General features: G+C 34.0%; 1 protein-coding gene across 1 annotated transcript in view; it reads left to right on the top strand.

Annotated features, from left to right (window-relative positions):
* The window catches only part of LOC135203426 (histone-arginine methyltransferase CARMER-like), a 261,863-nt gene extending 245,771 nt beyond the window's left edge, over window positions 1-16,092 (top strand). Inside the window, exons 12-13 of the mRNA XM_064233154.1 lie at window positions 14,725-14,873; window positions 15,036-16,092. Of these exons, the coding sequence (XP_064089224.1) occupies window positions 14,725-14,873; window positions 15,036-15,203 (317 nt within the window). The 3' untranslated portion in view covers window positions 15,204-16,092. The remainder of the gene's footprint in view (window positions 1-14,724; window positions 14,874-15,035) is intronic.
* The last annotated feature ends 122 nt before the right edge of the window (window positions 16,093-16,214 follow it).

Below are 16,214 nucleotides of genomic sequence, written 5' to 3'. Positions count from 1 at the left end.
AAAAAAATTATTTTAGGTTTTTGTAAAGTTAAGTGTTACAGTTTTGTTAATGTTTTGCAAAGTTTAGTTTATGTATGTTTTCCTTACATTTTTTTATGTTTTGTAAAGTTAAGTGTACGTACGTATCTGCCGTTTGTCCTCCTCCTCTGTCGCCACTTTTGGACATAGCCTCACTCGAAAGGTAAGCTTCCACATTTTACTACATACGTACATATGTACGTACAGTATTTCTCGTATACCATGCACACTAATACACTTTATTTACAGGTATATTAGCAGTACATATTAAGTTAGGCATTGGATGGTTCAAATTGTTGTAGTATTTCATTGTTTATAGGTCAATTTAGCTTTACAGTGGTCCCCCCGTATTCGTGGGGGATGCGTACCAGACCCCCCCGTGAATAGTTAGAATCCGCGAATGTTTGGAACCCCTATAAAAATGCTAAAAACAGCCTATTTTGTTAGTTACAACTCAAGTAAAACCCACTAAAAATTTTCCTACATGGTTTTTTTAATAGTTTTATCACAAAAAGTGCATTTTATGATGAGATTCATAAAAAAAACCAGGAATTTGTGGATATTTATCATAGAAAAATACCGTGAATGCGTGAATTTTCCGCGAATAATGCAGGGAAACGTTCCTGAGAGAAATCCGCGAATGTGTGTTTTTGGAGGGCTTGGAACAGATTAGCTAGCCATTTTACATGTAAAATGCGGTCCAAGATACGAAAAGCTCATGATACGAAGGCCGCCTCGGAACGGATTAATTTCGTATCTCTAGGTACCACTGTATATATATATATATATATATATATATATATATATATATATATATATATATATATATACAGTAGTACCGCGAGATACGAAATTAATCCGTTCCGAGGCACCTTTCGTATCATGAGGTTTTCGTATCTTGGACCACATTTTACATGTAAAATGGCTAATCCGTCCCAAGCCCTCCAAAAACACCCCAGTAAATTTCATAATAAAGGTAAATTGACCTTTAAACAATGAAATACTACAACAATTTGGACCATTCAATACGTAACTTAATAATAAAAATGCAAAACCTGTAAATAAAGTGTATATTAGTGTACAAGAAATATTATTACTGTAACGTAAAATGTGGAAGCTTACCTTTCGAGTGAGGCTATCTCCGAAAGTGGCGGCAGAGGAGGAGGACAAACGGCAGATACGTACACTTAACTTTACGAAACACAAAAAATGTCAGAAAAACAAACTAAACTTTACAAAACACATTAACAAAACTGTAACACTTAACTTTACAAAAAACTTAAAATAAAATTTATTTGGTCTTTTTTATTTTTACATTTCTTTTTACTTTTTTATACTTTACGTAATTTCAATTTCTTCACCACCGAATGGATGCCAGTCCATTTACAGAATTTTTCGAACCACCCATGAGAAGCCTTGAACTCTGGGGTTGCCGTTGATGTCCCCTCTCCGCCGTTGTCTTCGGCTTGGGCAATCAAATCGCCGAAAATAGCGCTGGCTTTCTGGCAGATTGCCGTCTCGGTTATCGTATCGCCATCGATTTCTTTGTCCTCGATCCATACAAGAAGCAGCATTTCCATTTCATTATGCACATGGCTCCTCTTGTTGGACAAAATAGTCACACCCTTGGAAGGTGTACCAGCTTTGATGGCTTCCTTCTGCTTAAGGATGGTGCCTATCATCGACGGATTTCAGCCGTATTCCTTAGCGATCACACTCAACCACAAGCCAGCTTCATACTTTTTTATCATCTCCATTTTTGTCTCCATAGAAAGCATTCTCTTCTTTATGTGAACTTCAGCAACTTTCTTGGGACCCATGACTATAGTACTGTACGTAATTAAGTTACGTATGTAGTACGTATACTAATTATGTTCTCACAACACGATAAAGTAGCACAACGAAATCACTAACGAATTTACGATACTAAGCAAAATCGTTGGACCGAATGAATGCCGCATGCGTACGATAAAGCTTCAGGTGCGAAGTGGCTGAGCGAAGGCACGCCAACACGTACATATAGAAGATGCATGATGGGAGGGATGCTGTCCAATTAGAGAGAAGGATCTCATGGCTTGGCTAGCATCAGGAACCAATGGGAGAGCAGGAGGATGGTGGCGAGTCTACTATAACTAAGATGGCGGCGTGCGGCGCGAGTTTCAAAATTGTTATGGGGCGAATCTCGGAATTTCAGAAACCTTTCGTATCTTGAAAACTTTTCATATGTAGAGCAGTACAATTTTTCGTGTTAGCTTTCGTATCTCAAGTTTTTCGTTAGTTGAGCCTTTCGTATCTTGAGGTACTACTGTATATGTATATATAGTATATGTATGTATGTATAATATATTATATATATAGATATTATATATATATATATATATATATATATATATAATATATATACAGTGGTCCCCCCGTACATCGCCTGATTCGCAGGGGATGCGATAGTTAGAACCCGCGAATGTTTGGAACCCCTATAAAAATGCTAAAAACAGCCTATTTTGTTAGTTAAAACTCAAGAAAACCCACTAAAAATTTTCATACATGGTTTTTTTAATAGTTTTATCACAAAAAGTGCATTTTATGATGAAATTCATCAAAAAAAACAGGAATTTGTGGATATTTACCAGAGAAAAATACCGCGAATGCAGGAATTTTCCGCGAATAATGCAGGGAAACGTTCCCGAGAGAAATCCGTGAATGTGAGAGTCCGTGAATCTGGAGAACGCGAATACGGGGGGTCCACTGTATATATATATATATATATATATATATATATATATATATATATATATATATATAGACACACACAGTACAGTCCCGAATTATGCGTGTTCGAATTATGCGATTCCCCTTTTATGCGTTCGCTAATTGGCTAAGGTGGAAGGCTCTACCTCATGCATTTGTGATGTCATTGCGCAGAGTGTATGAATGATTGGTATCGTCATCATCACCATAGGTATTATTCAGATCTTCGAATTGTATTCTGATCATCCGCATCATGTATGCGTCTGCCTAGAAGATGAAGAGGAAGACCTATTTTCTCGAAACTAAAAAGCTTGCCCTTAAGTTAATGACGAAGGACAGAGCATCTTCCATTTTGGCAGCAGTCAACAATTGAAATCAGTCATTGCAGAATGAAGTAAGAATTATTTTCTAGGTTAACTTGTTTTGACTAACTTTTGGCATTTGATAATTTATTTTATTCTATTGTTTAAATAGGTTTTGGAGAAAATGACTGGTAAAAGTGATTAACAGAGAGCAGATGTGTTTGAGAGAGAGAAAGAGAGAGAATCGTTTGATCTAAACTTTTCAAGAAACTGTCATTTCTTGTTGAATTTTGAATTTTTATTATTTCTTTTTAAGAAATTGTAATTTCATATCAAATTTTGAATTTTTGAGAGAGAGAGAGAGGGAGAATCGTTCGATCTAAACTTTTCAAGAAACTGTCATTTCATGTTGAATTTTGAATTTTTATCATTTCTTTTTATGAAATTGTAATTTCATGTCAAATTTTTAATTTTCATCTTCTTTTTTTATCGTAGAATAAATTTATATGAAAACGATTACATAGTGAACATGCCAGACTAAGAAACTGAGACAGGCGCTCATAAGCAAGGTTGTTAGGCCTTTCGGGAGTGAAGACACGCATGATCCGCCAGTACCTTAAATTGTTCACAAAGCCTTCATTCAGCTGAAGAACTCTTCACGGGGGATGAGATAGAGGAGTTTGAAGTTTTTTTTGGCAGAGATTAGGTAGAGGAAATTCCATCCAATAGGTTTTTTAAGGAAATGACTGTATCACATGGTAACCTTGCACCCAATGGTGGCATTGTTTATGTGTGGGAGTTTTCACCATCCTGTGTGTAATTTAAAACTTTTTCAAGTTATTAAAACCTTTTTTAATGTTTTATTTATCCACTAGAACAATTTCATATTAGAAAAAATTACAGTATACAGTGGTCACACCGTATTCATGGGGGATGCGTACCAGACCCCCCCCCCCCCCCCTCCCCCCCCCCCCCCCACCCGGTGAATAGTTTAGAACCCGCGAATAGTTGGAACCCCTATAAAAATGCTGAAAACACCCCCTAATTTGTTAGTTAGAACTCAAGAAAACCCCACTAAAAATTTTTAATCTCTGGGTTTTTTAATAGTTTTATCACAAAGAGAGCAATTTTATTTTATGATGAAATTGATAAAAAAAAAAAAATAAAAAAATTGGAATTTATGGATATTTCTCACAGAAAAGTACCGTGAATATGTGAAATTTCTGCAAATAGTGCAGGGAAACGTTCCCGAAAGAAATCCGCGAATGTGTGAGTCCTCGAATCTGGAGAATGCGAATATGGGGGGTCCACTGTAGTACATGGAAATTATTGATAATGGGTAGTATAAAAAAGTTTGAGTGGGTAAGTTGCCGTTTGTCTTGGCCCTGATGGAATTATTCCCATAAGGTATGTTTCGAAATATGCGAATTTCCAATTCTGTGAGTCTTTGGATCAACCGAATTCTCGCATAATTGGGGGACCGTACTGTGTGTGTGTGTGTGTGTGTGTGTATATATATATACTATATATATATATATATATATATCTATATATATATATATATATATATTATTATATATATATATATTATATGATAATCATAACAGGGACACAAGGCGGCCCGCGGTTAACGGCGCAATCCACTCAACGGCGAATCGGTTTTTACGGCGGTCGTCAAAAATATTCATTAAAAAAAATAAGGCATTTTTTAAAGGTATCTTTACGGCACAAATTTCAGTTAACAGCGCCGCTAGCGCCGTTGTCTAACGAGTTCATACATATGTAGAAATGCCGTTCAGACCATAAAGGTTATGCAAATTATATTAACAAATTTTATGGAGAGTTATTACGTAGGTATTAGGGTAAAGTATATGCCTCTGACGCTGTTCTATGCCGAAAATATAGAGTTACATAAGTGCAAATTTAGCTATGGATGTGTCGATTCATAATTGTTTCATGCTTTTGTTTAAAATGTGTGTGAAAATGTATTATGTGAAAGGCATTTTTATTTCTGTACAGAAATATGATACAAAGGCAGCTTTTGAAACTGCCCTTCACGATACTGAATACGATGTTTTTTTCATGTTCTTTCTTGTAAGCCGCCGCCTGCCGCTCTTCCGAAAATATCGATTTAAAAAAGTGCAAATTAGCGATCTATGTGTCGATTATATAATGTTTATGCTTTTATGTTTAAAATGTGTATGAAAATGTATACCGAATAGGGTATTTTTATTTCTGTGCAGAAATATGATAAAAAGGCAGCTTTTGAAACTCCCCTTCAAGTTATCGACTACGATGTGTTTTCAAGTTCGTTCTTGTATGCCGCGGCGGCATACAAGAACGAACTTGAAAAACACATCGTAGTCGATAACTTGAAGGGGAGTTTCAAAGCTGCCTTTTTATCATATTTCTGCACAGAAATAAAAACAATACCCTATCGTAATACATTTTCATACACATTTTAAACATAAAAGCATAAACATTTATAAAATTGCGACACATCGATCGCTAATTTGCACTTTTTTTTCCGCCGTCTGCCGCTCTTCCAAAAATATCGAGTAAAAAAAAAAAAAAAAAAAAAAAAATAAAAAAAAAAAAAAAAAAAAAAACGAGTGCAAATTTAGCGATCGATGTGTCGATTTTTCAAATGTTTTATGCTTTTATGTTTAAAATGTGTATGAAAATATTGCGTAAAGGTATTTTCATTTTTGTACAGAAATAATAGGCAGCCTTTGTGTAACTACGCTCCACGTTGTCAGGGGATGGTTTTTCATGTTCGTTCTTGTCCGCCAGTTTCCGAAAAATGCATTGTGTTATTTTTATTAATTATGCATCTTTTCCTCTTTTCCATAAATCCTTTAAAAAGTTATACATATTTCACTGTATCCAAGAATATTGTATGTATTCTCATATTATTGTATTTTAAAATACTACGGCAAACTTAAGCCCGTATTCCGCGGAGCGGCCAATGTTGTGGTTTGAAATCAGCTGATGAATACGAGTCTGTTTCACCATAACGCAATTCTGAGCGAATGCGCTTGCTTCTAGTTAGCATAAACGAATATCTAGATACTTGACTTAAATGAGACAAAGTTATTTTTCCTTATACAGCGTGTTTTTAGTTGGAAATATTTATTGAATATGTCTCGTTGTGAATGTGAACTACTATTTTTTTCGTTAACAGATTACGTTGGCGGCATGTTTATTGCGTAAAAAATTACGTGATTCCATTCGCAATACGTAATCCTTTATATCATCGTAATACGAACTTTACGTTATTTATCTTATATTTCGGGCCCCGTGAAACCAACAGGTAAAATGTGTTCTTTCAAGCACAGTAGTTTTGATTAAAATGATTTTATCCCCATTTTATCTATGGTTGTGTGTGATGGCAGACGTTTACTGCAGTTTTATCCTTGTTGCCGATGTACGATAATAGTCATTAGCAGCTTGAACAGTTTTCTCAGCTTCAGTCATAATTAGGTTTAAATTTAACGGTATATTCCCGATTGATCTTTAATCTATATTGATCTCTGATCTATAGCGAATAAAGTTATTACATTAAGATATCTCAGTTCTATTCTATACATAACGCCATTTATAACAAATACGGTAATGTTACACTGTAGTACGATGATCGAAATACAAGCCGAACAGATGTTATCCAGTTCGGTTGTACTTAGAAAAAAAAAGTCGCTTTCTCGTTCGGTTGTTCATGGTTGTACACGTTCACGCAACGAGTATAACGTTAAAACCATACTTTCATCATTCTCTTTTGCTGTTATTGAACTTATGTAACTAGAAGATGGATAAAGTTAGGCCATTGTAATTTGATCTCTCATAAAATCGAACTATCGTAAGACTAATGATCGTAACCTGAACACTACAGCTACCTGTACTCTGTATAAACTTTATTATATCTTTACATACTCTAGACACCCAACATGTACTGTACAGTAAATTCTATAGTACTATACTGCATAAATATAATTTTACTTATTGCGCCGTTGTGGGATTACGGCGCCTTTGACTGGTCTAGAGTTTCGAAAGAAGGTGTGCGGCGGCCGTAGGCTTTAAAATCGCTCAGCGTCGAAAATCGCTGGCGTCGGTGGCCAGGAACGGAACCCCTGCCGCTAACGAGGGCTGCCTGTATAGTATATATATATATACACACAGGCGGTCCCCGGCTTACGACGTTCCGAGGTTACGACACTTTTTCTTGAATATTCATTGAAAAATCCGCCCTGGGTTACGACGCTTGTTCCGAGGTTACGACGCTGACGCTTCCGACGCTCCGAGTTTACGACGCTTTTAAAAAACACATACTATGATAAGATAAGAATCTTTTATAGTTTAGCACAGTTTCTCTCTCTCTCTCTCTCTCTCTCTATCTCTCTCTCTCTCTCTCTCTCTCTCTCTCTCTATACTACAAAGATGTATGTTTTTTAGTATGATAAATAAATAATTTACTATTTTCAAATATTAATAATTAATTTATACAGCAATAATATCAATTCATTAAAGAAAATACCGTAGGGTGAATTAGTAAGATTTTAGCTTATATTTAAAAAATTCTGGAAGAATGAAGGAAATCCCAGTCTTCTTGAAGTAACTTCCAGTAACCTTTTCGAGAGATCCAGGTACTAAAACTGTCAGCTATATATCAAGTTCTGTGACAGCCAGGAGGGGGAAGAGCTGGGGGAGAGCTGCAGTGTTGCAATCACGTGGTCCTGACATTTCCCCCCCCCTCCCCCCCCCCTCTCTCCTCTCTCTCTCTCTCTCTCTCTCTCTTCGTCTCTCTCTCCTCTCTCTCTCTCCTCTCTCTCCACTCTCTCTCTCTCTCTCTCTCTCCTCTCTCATCTCTCTCCCATTTACGAGACTCGAGATTTTTTATGTACTTTTACTATTTGTTTTTAATACTTTCAAATAATGATAATAATAATAATAATAATAATAATAATAATAATAATAACAATAATAATAATAACTGTAATTACAAAATTCAATTGTGATAGTATTTTAAAGAAAAGCAATATGTACTAATCTATCCATATCACTTTTAATTAAGGTTAACTCTCTCTCTCTCTCTCTTCCACACAAGATAATAATGTGTCATACATAGTGGTAACTCCCTCCCTCTCTTTCGCTGGAAGTGTTATAAACAGAGAGAGATAAACACTCTCATTTACTGAGACTCGAGATTTTTTATGTACTTGTACTATTTGTTTTTAATACTTTCAAATAATGATAATAATAATAACAATAATAATAATAACTGTAATTACAAAATTCATATTGTGATAGTATTTTAAAGAAAAACAATATGTACTAATCTATCCATGTCACTTTTAATTAAGGTTAACTCTCTCTCTCTCTCTCTCTCTCTCTCTTTTAACCGAGATGAAAGAATTTTTATGGTACTAGTATGTAAAATGTTTATTGATAATTTCAGTTATTTAATAATAATAATAAAAATAATAATAATAAAACTTTAATTACAAAATTCATAATGGTCGTATTTTAAAAGAGATGAAAATGACCTTTCCATTTCACTTGTAAGGATAAGTTCCTCTTTCTTACTGGATAATGAGAGAAATTTTTTGTTTATGTAGATGCACGTGTTAATTATATTTTCAAATAATAAATATTATATAATAAATAATAATAATAGAAGTAGTAATAATACGATAACTAATTTCAAAAGAAAATTCTTCCCTTTGTCTTTTTCTGGTATCCAATTTGTCCCCACCTCAACTCGAGTGACACTCAAGCTTAAACATTGCCACCCCCCCCAGCCCTTACAATGTTCAAACGAATTTAACTGGTTTTATTGTAATCTCTCTCTCTCTTCTCTTCCTTCTCTCTCTCTCGCTCCCTCGTTACTGGACACAAAAACTTAAGATGAGATCATTTTCATGGACGTGTATGTAATAAGTTTATCATTAATATTTTCCAATAATATACTATAAGTACAAAATTCATATCTGAGTATTTTAAATACAATAATCATTCATTTCTCATCTTTTAATACTGTAAGGACAATCTCTCTCTAATCTCTCTCTCTCTCCTCCTCTCTCTCCTCTCTCTATCTCTCACTCTCCCTCTCTCTCTCTCTCTCCACAAGATACTTGTCATACGCTTTGGTGTTTTATATTTCTTCCTTTTGATCTCTCTCGCTCTCAGCAAAAGAATTGATAGACAGACAAACATAATTGCACAGTCCTCTCTTTCTCTCTTCTCTGGAGAAATATATGTATTTATGGGAGGGGGAAAAAGTTGCCTACAGACGTTCATTTCAATCTATTGAAACCTAAGGAGTTATTTCTCTCTCTCTCTCTCTCTCTCTCTCTCTCTCTCTCTCTCTTGTATTTTAATGAAAATATACAGTAATTTGTGAATACACAGTGTTGCACATGAAAAAAGTAAATTAGTGATAATTTTAGAGATACGGCCCTAAGAAAAATTGCAAATTAGTAGTGAAATTTTCCCTGTGGACATGTTTTCAAGAACGTCGTTCCGGCTTACGACGATTTTTCGGGTTACGACGCGTCTTAAGAACGGAACCCCCGTCGTAACCCTGGGACCGCCTGTATTATAATAATATATATATATATATATATTATATATATATATTATATAATATATATAGATATATATAGATATATATATATATATATATATATATATATATTAATATATATAATATATAATACATACATATACATACACACACACAGGCAGTCCCCGGGCTCGGCTTACGACGTTCTGAGGTTAAGGCGCTTTTCAATTATATTCATCAGAAATTATTTCCAGGATTACGACACCTACAACACTGATCTGGGAGAAGAAATGGTGACCAAAATTTGCAAAATAATCAATATTTAAGTTTTTTTTTGGTAAAAAATGCAATAAGAATGCAGTTTACATAGTTTTGAATGCACCCAAAACATTAAAAATAAGGTTTTCTTAGGATTTTGACGATGTTCGGGCTTACGGCGATTTTCAGCTTACAATGCGTCTCAAGAAAACGGAACCCCCGTCGTAACCCAGGGACTGCCATATATATATATATATATATATATATATATATATATATATATATATATATATATATATATATATATATATATGTTATATGGTATAATTGTAAGCTCATTTTCTTTTTCTTTTGTCTTCAGTCTTTACCCATCTCTTTTGGGGTTGCTGTTCTGTGTAAGCCTTCTCCATCTTCTATCTTGTGAGCTTATTTCGAATTCTAGAAAAAATTCTACTATATTGCATCATCTTCGTGCCATTTATTATACCCTTTATCATTATTGACATTCATTTGCAAATTTTACATGAAAATGTATGTGAATTTTGGGTAAAATATAGAAATCTAGAAATCACATTGTTATTCTCGTGATTATAGTATAAATTTCAAGGCATATTTATCATATGACAAAATAGGTTTAGTACTAAAATAAGCCTTCTAACTATCAAAGTTTCTCATCCATTAGCAAATGTTATGTAAAAATATAAATGTGAATTTGAGGTAAAATATATTATATTTATCAAGAAATCACATTTTTATTCACTTGATTACATTGTAAATTTCAGGGCTCATTTCTTATATGGCAAAATAGTTTTAGTGCAAAAATCAGCCTTCTAACTATCAAAGTTTAAAATTTATTTGCAAACTTTTAGGTAAAATATAGTAATGAAGAAATCACTTGATTACATTGTCAATTTCTGGGCTTATTTCCTATATGACAAAATAGTTTTAGTGCAAAAATCAACCCTCTAGCTGGTATTACATAATAAACCTTATTGTTTTTCTTTTGCCGTTTTCTCAAAATTTAGTTTTTACAAAAGTTTTTTATAACTCCAAGAAGACTGAACCAAATTCTATATAACTTTCACAGAGGGCAGTATAACTATATATATCTTGATTTTCAAAGAGCTAAATTGATTTTTGAGTGAAGCTTTTTTTGGGGGCATGTTTTCTAAAGGTGACATTATTATTTTTTTTCAAACGCAAAACATTTGAACTTGGGACTTGAATTTCTATAAAATTCTCTTGGAAACTTTTGTTATGAGTTGAAGAGTAAGCGGTAAAAATTTTAAGCAAATCCCTTCAATCGTAAGGAAGTTATAAGCACTTACTTTATAATGGGGCCTTATGGCGTCATTGCCCCCCTTAAATGAGCCATGTCATCTGACTCGTGTAGCCCACATAAATTACTATTCAAATAGTGTCATTGATTGGTGGTGATAAAACAAATTGGATTTTTTGAATTATACAGTTTTTTGTATATGTAAATTTGTCAGTCATATCTTGAGTGATCATCTTCCATATCTTCCTTTCTGGCTGTTTTACATTCAGCCAGTGCAAAATATGAAGAAAGTAGTTTGTACCTACTGATGGGTCTTGAGTGCTCATGTTTGAACAATTACTCTTTGATCTGGAAGACAGGTGGTGTGTATGCCTCAGAAAATTTGAGAATGCATTGTGGGTACAGTATGAAAAAATTCTTTAAAAGTATTTTGTTTCTAGTACACTTTGTGTTGATTTTACAGTGTTTACAGTTTTATACCTTCATGAAATATCTTATAATGTAAATGTTTTGACAGTTATTGTCCTTTGCTATAAAAAATCTTAACCATTTACTCATAAATTTTCAATTTTGTGTTGAAAACTCTGGGTTTTAGTATTTTCATTCTTTTATGAAACATTAATTTTATGGAAATTGTGGAGTTACCATGCTGAGGACTGCAAAGCATTATTTTTGTAATGTTAACATTTAATTTCCTTAAATTCAAGCCAAGAATAGGTGACCATTTCTATGTCAGTTAGGATTTATATATATTCTGAAGTAACTTTCATTTCTGCCTTCTTAATTCTACAGGTCAGTACCTCCCATGAGAGAATGTCAGGATCAGTTGTCTGGATAAACTATTTCTTGTTTTACGGAGTGTTTTCTCTTTTATTATGCAATTTCATAATGGAAGTGTTGATGGGTCTGTAGCAGTTAAATATTTGTACACAAATGTCTATATTTTGATTATGTAAGGATAATTATTGTTTAACCTTAATTATATAAAATTGAAATCTAATGCGTAGTCATAAAGTCACAGCTCACAATGTAAAATGATGCAACTGGAATTCAAATACTGAAGTTCAGGTTCAGTTGCAAAATTTTACATTAACAAATTTTAGAAATTCAGAAGTAACTTGTGAGCAGACACCAATAAAATAAAACTGAAATGCAAAATAGCATAAATAGTACTGAAGGCAAGTACAACAATTACTGTGAACATAGAACTTGAAATTCAAAATGCAGTTGCTGTCAGGGAATTCCATCATGCCACAGAAAAATCTCCAGCTCCAAGAAAATCTTTACCAGAAGAGACAGTAATATTTTCAACAAAAAATTAACTGAAGGCAGGAATTCCCAGTAGCACTGGTTGGGTCAAGCAAAATGGCCGTCCAAGTACACAACACAGGAATTATGTAAATGACTACATTTAACAAGTAAAAATGCACTGTGTAAGAAATGAATACAGAAAATTAAATGTATGATAAAAAAAATGAGGGGACAATGATTGAAATTACTAGAAAGCTACATCCTGGAAGAGTGATACCAATGTGATTGTTGCACCATCTTGTTATAACAGAAAATTAGTGGTAATTGGGGCATTGTAAAGGGCCTGGTTCTTTGTCTTGATGAAGACAATTTTATGCATTTGTGATCTATCACAGTGGAGTGAGAGGGCAAATGAGCTCCTATCAGGCTGTTGGTCTTGGCAATAGGATTTTGTTCTTAGTTCAGGACAGCCTTGTGCTGAAAAGTATGAAATTTCAGGTTTGTATCTTTGGAAAAATACAGATTACTTTAACATTTGTAATAATTAACAGGGTTGTAGTGAGGGAACAGCAAATGTTTACTACTTTAGAAAGTGTTGCAGTATTTTGTAATTATATGAAGGTTTTTTTGGGGGCCGGGGTGAGTAATTCAATCATAGATTTATGTAAGTATGCCCTACAATGTATTTTACATCTAATATTTGATGCATGATATTGCCTTGTAGCAACCAGTCTTTATGTGAAAAAAAAGTAAAAATTTCACTTGAGTGTTCAGTGTGATTTTTTTCAAGGGGTTGGATCTTAGAAAAAAATTCCAAAAAATATAAAAAAAAAAAACTTAATGGGTGCTAAACATCATGATATATACACACAAGCAGTGTCAGGTTATTGCATTTAATATTTTAATAGTTTGCAGTATCATTTTGCTAGAGCCCAGTGTTTTAGAGATAATTTTTTTTAAGTTAGATTGTTAGAATGAAACCCAGCTCTGGTCTGGAATTTGTTTAAAATATTTAATAAAAGTATTATAGTTTTCATAGGGGGCAATGCCTGCTGTGTGCTTCCTTTAGCTGTTACTCTTATCAGAGTAGGTCTTGATGTGACAAATTACAGTAAACAGCGTTGTGATATGCAGAGTATTTTGAACCTTGAAGGTGAAGTTGGGTAGCATGCTTCTTAATGCCATAGAACTGAAAGGCAGAAGGAAAGTTTTTTTTTTTTATCTTACAGGGGCCTCATCACTAGTTCAATCTTGACTGACTGGTAACCCGCTGTTTATCCATGAGCTCTCCAAGGGCAGACACTTGTAATATAATGCAGATTACAAATGTTAAAGTTCTATGTAGTGTTGACTTCACAACTGCAGAGTATTGTTAAATTTTTTATCATTAACCCCTTTGACATTCTGATAAAGTCATCCAATTCTAAATCCTTGGGATTCGTGACAGCCACTGCATCTTCATGGCAAACTTCATATCAGCTATACGTACTTTTCATTTGTAATTGTTTTGTATTTTTGAACTTACTTTAATATAGTTTAGGTATTCAGTTTTACAATGACACTTTAATATAGTATAGGTATTCAGTTTTACAATGACACTAAAACCAGCTTTATACCATAAAATTTTGATAGTAATAATTGAAAACATTTCCATGTCTATAAGTGGCCATTGCTTGCTCTGCCACAAACAAATTTTGAAACCCCACCCCCAAAATCTAAAAGGGTTAAATGTAGATACAGTCTTAAGATTTTTGGTAGCAATTAGATAGCCCAGATATACACATTGAATAATGAAGCATCAAAATTGTGCTGTAAAGTGCTCTTACCAAGAATTTCATATGAATTTTCACTATACCTTAATGCAAATTCATAGCTTCTGTTGAATTGGTTTTTCTGTTCCTTTGAACAGTATCATGAGCCTTTTTCTGCTTACCCTCCAATCTTCTTTTAACCTCTTTTTCAGTAATCCTGCCCTTTGTAACCTATGAGTTGTATTTTGGGTAATAACCAGAGAATATCCTTATTTAAGTGTTTTGTATTAAGCTTTATAACTCATTAGAAAACATCTATGAGTACGATAATTTGTCTTGCTACATAATTTGCCAGAAGGATAGATTTTCTCTTCTAACCCCTGAGTATGGGTTACAATGAAATGTTTTCCCCTTTAGCGGGTTGTACCATGCCACTTTAATATTGGGTCTGGTTGTTAAGTAGTCTTGTCTTCCTTGTCCTGTAACTTTGTGATTTGCATCATTTTTAGTAGCTGTGAAGTGTCAAGATCTTAGTCTCTAAAATTTCTCTCCCTGCAGGACAAAATGTACCCCTAGCAAACATCAGCCTAGGCTCAATACCCTTGAATTTGCCTATGCAAGGTGAAGGACACTCAAGGGCTGTCAGCCCTCCTGCAGCTTCTCCAGGGTCATTTTCTTCTAGTGCTCCATCTCACAGTAGTAGACAGGTAAGTGACCCTTTTTCCACAAGATTTTGAGGCAGGATACACCACTTTTGATTATTGTATGGGGTCCTGCATACATCACATATGAATAAATTGTATTTTGAATATATGTACATAATTTATATGACGAAAAAGAAAATATTTAAAATCCAAATCATATTTCAGCCAATGGTTGGGAGTAGCAACAGTGTAGGTGCTGGTAACTTCCCAGTCAACAGTGCTCTTATGATTGGTGATTATGTGACACCAGGTTCCATAGTCTTACCAACTCAGGGTATTCAACTTGGAAGTCACTCAACCATGGGTACAACTGAACGTTCTCTGTCCCAGTGACCAACGCTTCAGCTGGAGTCCAGCTTTTGTGGTAAACTTGCTCTTTCATGATTTTAGGATGTCCTCATCCTGTAAATCATTTACATGCAGCTCAGCAGTGTGTTAACATAGTGTTGGACAAATTAGAACCATTAGTTGTGAGCTGTTCATAGGGCAATGAAGCTACTGTGTATTGTACAAAAAATATGATCTCTTGGTACAGAAGAGAACATTTAAGTGCTGGAATTTACTTCTTTATGAACTTTTTAAAAGTTTGTGGAAGGTAAAGTACTGAAAAGAAAAGAAATACTGCTTGTGGCAGGTAATGAAATTCAAAAGGAGGCAAAAAATGGTTGTAGTATTCTTCTGAAGTTGACATAAATGTTACAGTACTGTATTAAAATCAGCACTTTATGCAATGGAATTTCATCTTGCATATTAGAATTTAAGTACCTATCGTACTTAAATTTGCTGTGGTTTTTCAGTGATTTAAAGATTTTTCCAGCATGGAAAAATATTGAGTACCTATAGGGTTATACTTAATCCTTCGTTTATAGAAGGACCGTTACTAGTGTGTTTTCCCTACCAATTGATAAGATTTCTTGCAAAATTGTCATTTCTGTATGCCAGACAACATACCGTTGGTTGATTTATTTTTTTCAACTTTTGGTATCTCTTCGACAAGGTTGTATCTCAATGACAGCTGCACTGCTATACATCTCACATATTGTAGGAACACAACATATATAGGTAAGTCTAGTTGACAAGTCAGTACAGTATATTATTGTCAGATGGCTTAAATAGCCTAAGTTTGATGGATATTCGTTGACAGTTTCTTGGGGCATTTCCTGTCTTTTTGAACATTATATTTGTTGTCAAGAAGTACTAGAAATACAAAGGTATAAACAATTTTCTTTGGATAATTTATTTTTGTATATCTGTAAAAGTATGTAGTTGACCCAAGATGTGCATTTTGCCTTTCTATGAGAACACATATTCAAACTGAACAAGTAATCAAGTAAAACTCATGAA

The sequence above is a fragment of the Macrobrachium nipponense genome, chromosome 36 (genome assembly GCF_015104395.2).
Source record: "Macrobrachium nipponense isolate FS-2020 chromosome 36, ASM1510439v2, whole genome shotgun sequence".
Classification (NCBI taxonomy): domain Eukaryota; kingdom Metazoa; phylum Arthropoda; class Malacostraca; order Decapoda; family Palaemonidae; genus Macrobrachium; species Macrobrachium nipponense.
The sequence above is the reverse complement of the archived record's forward strand: the minus strand, read 5'-3'. Positions and strand labels throughout refer to the sequence as shown.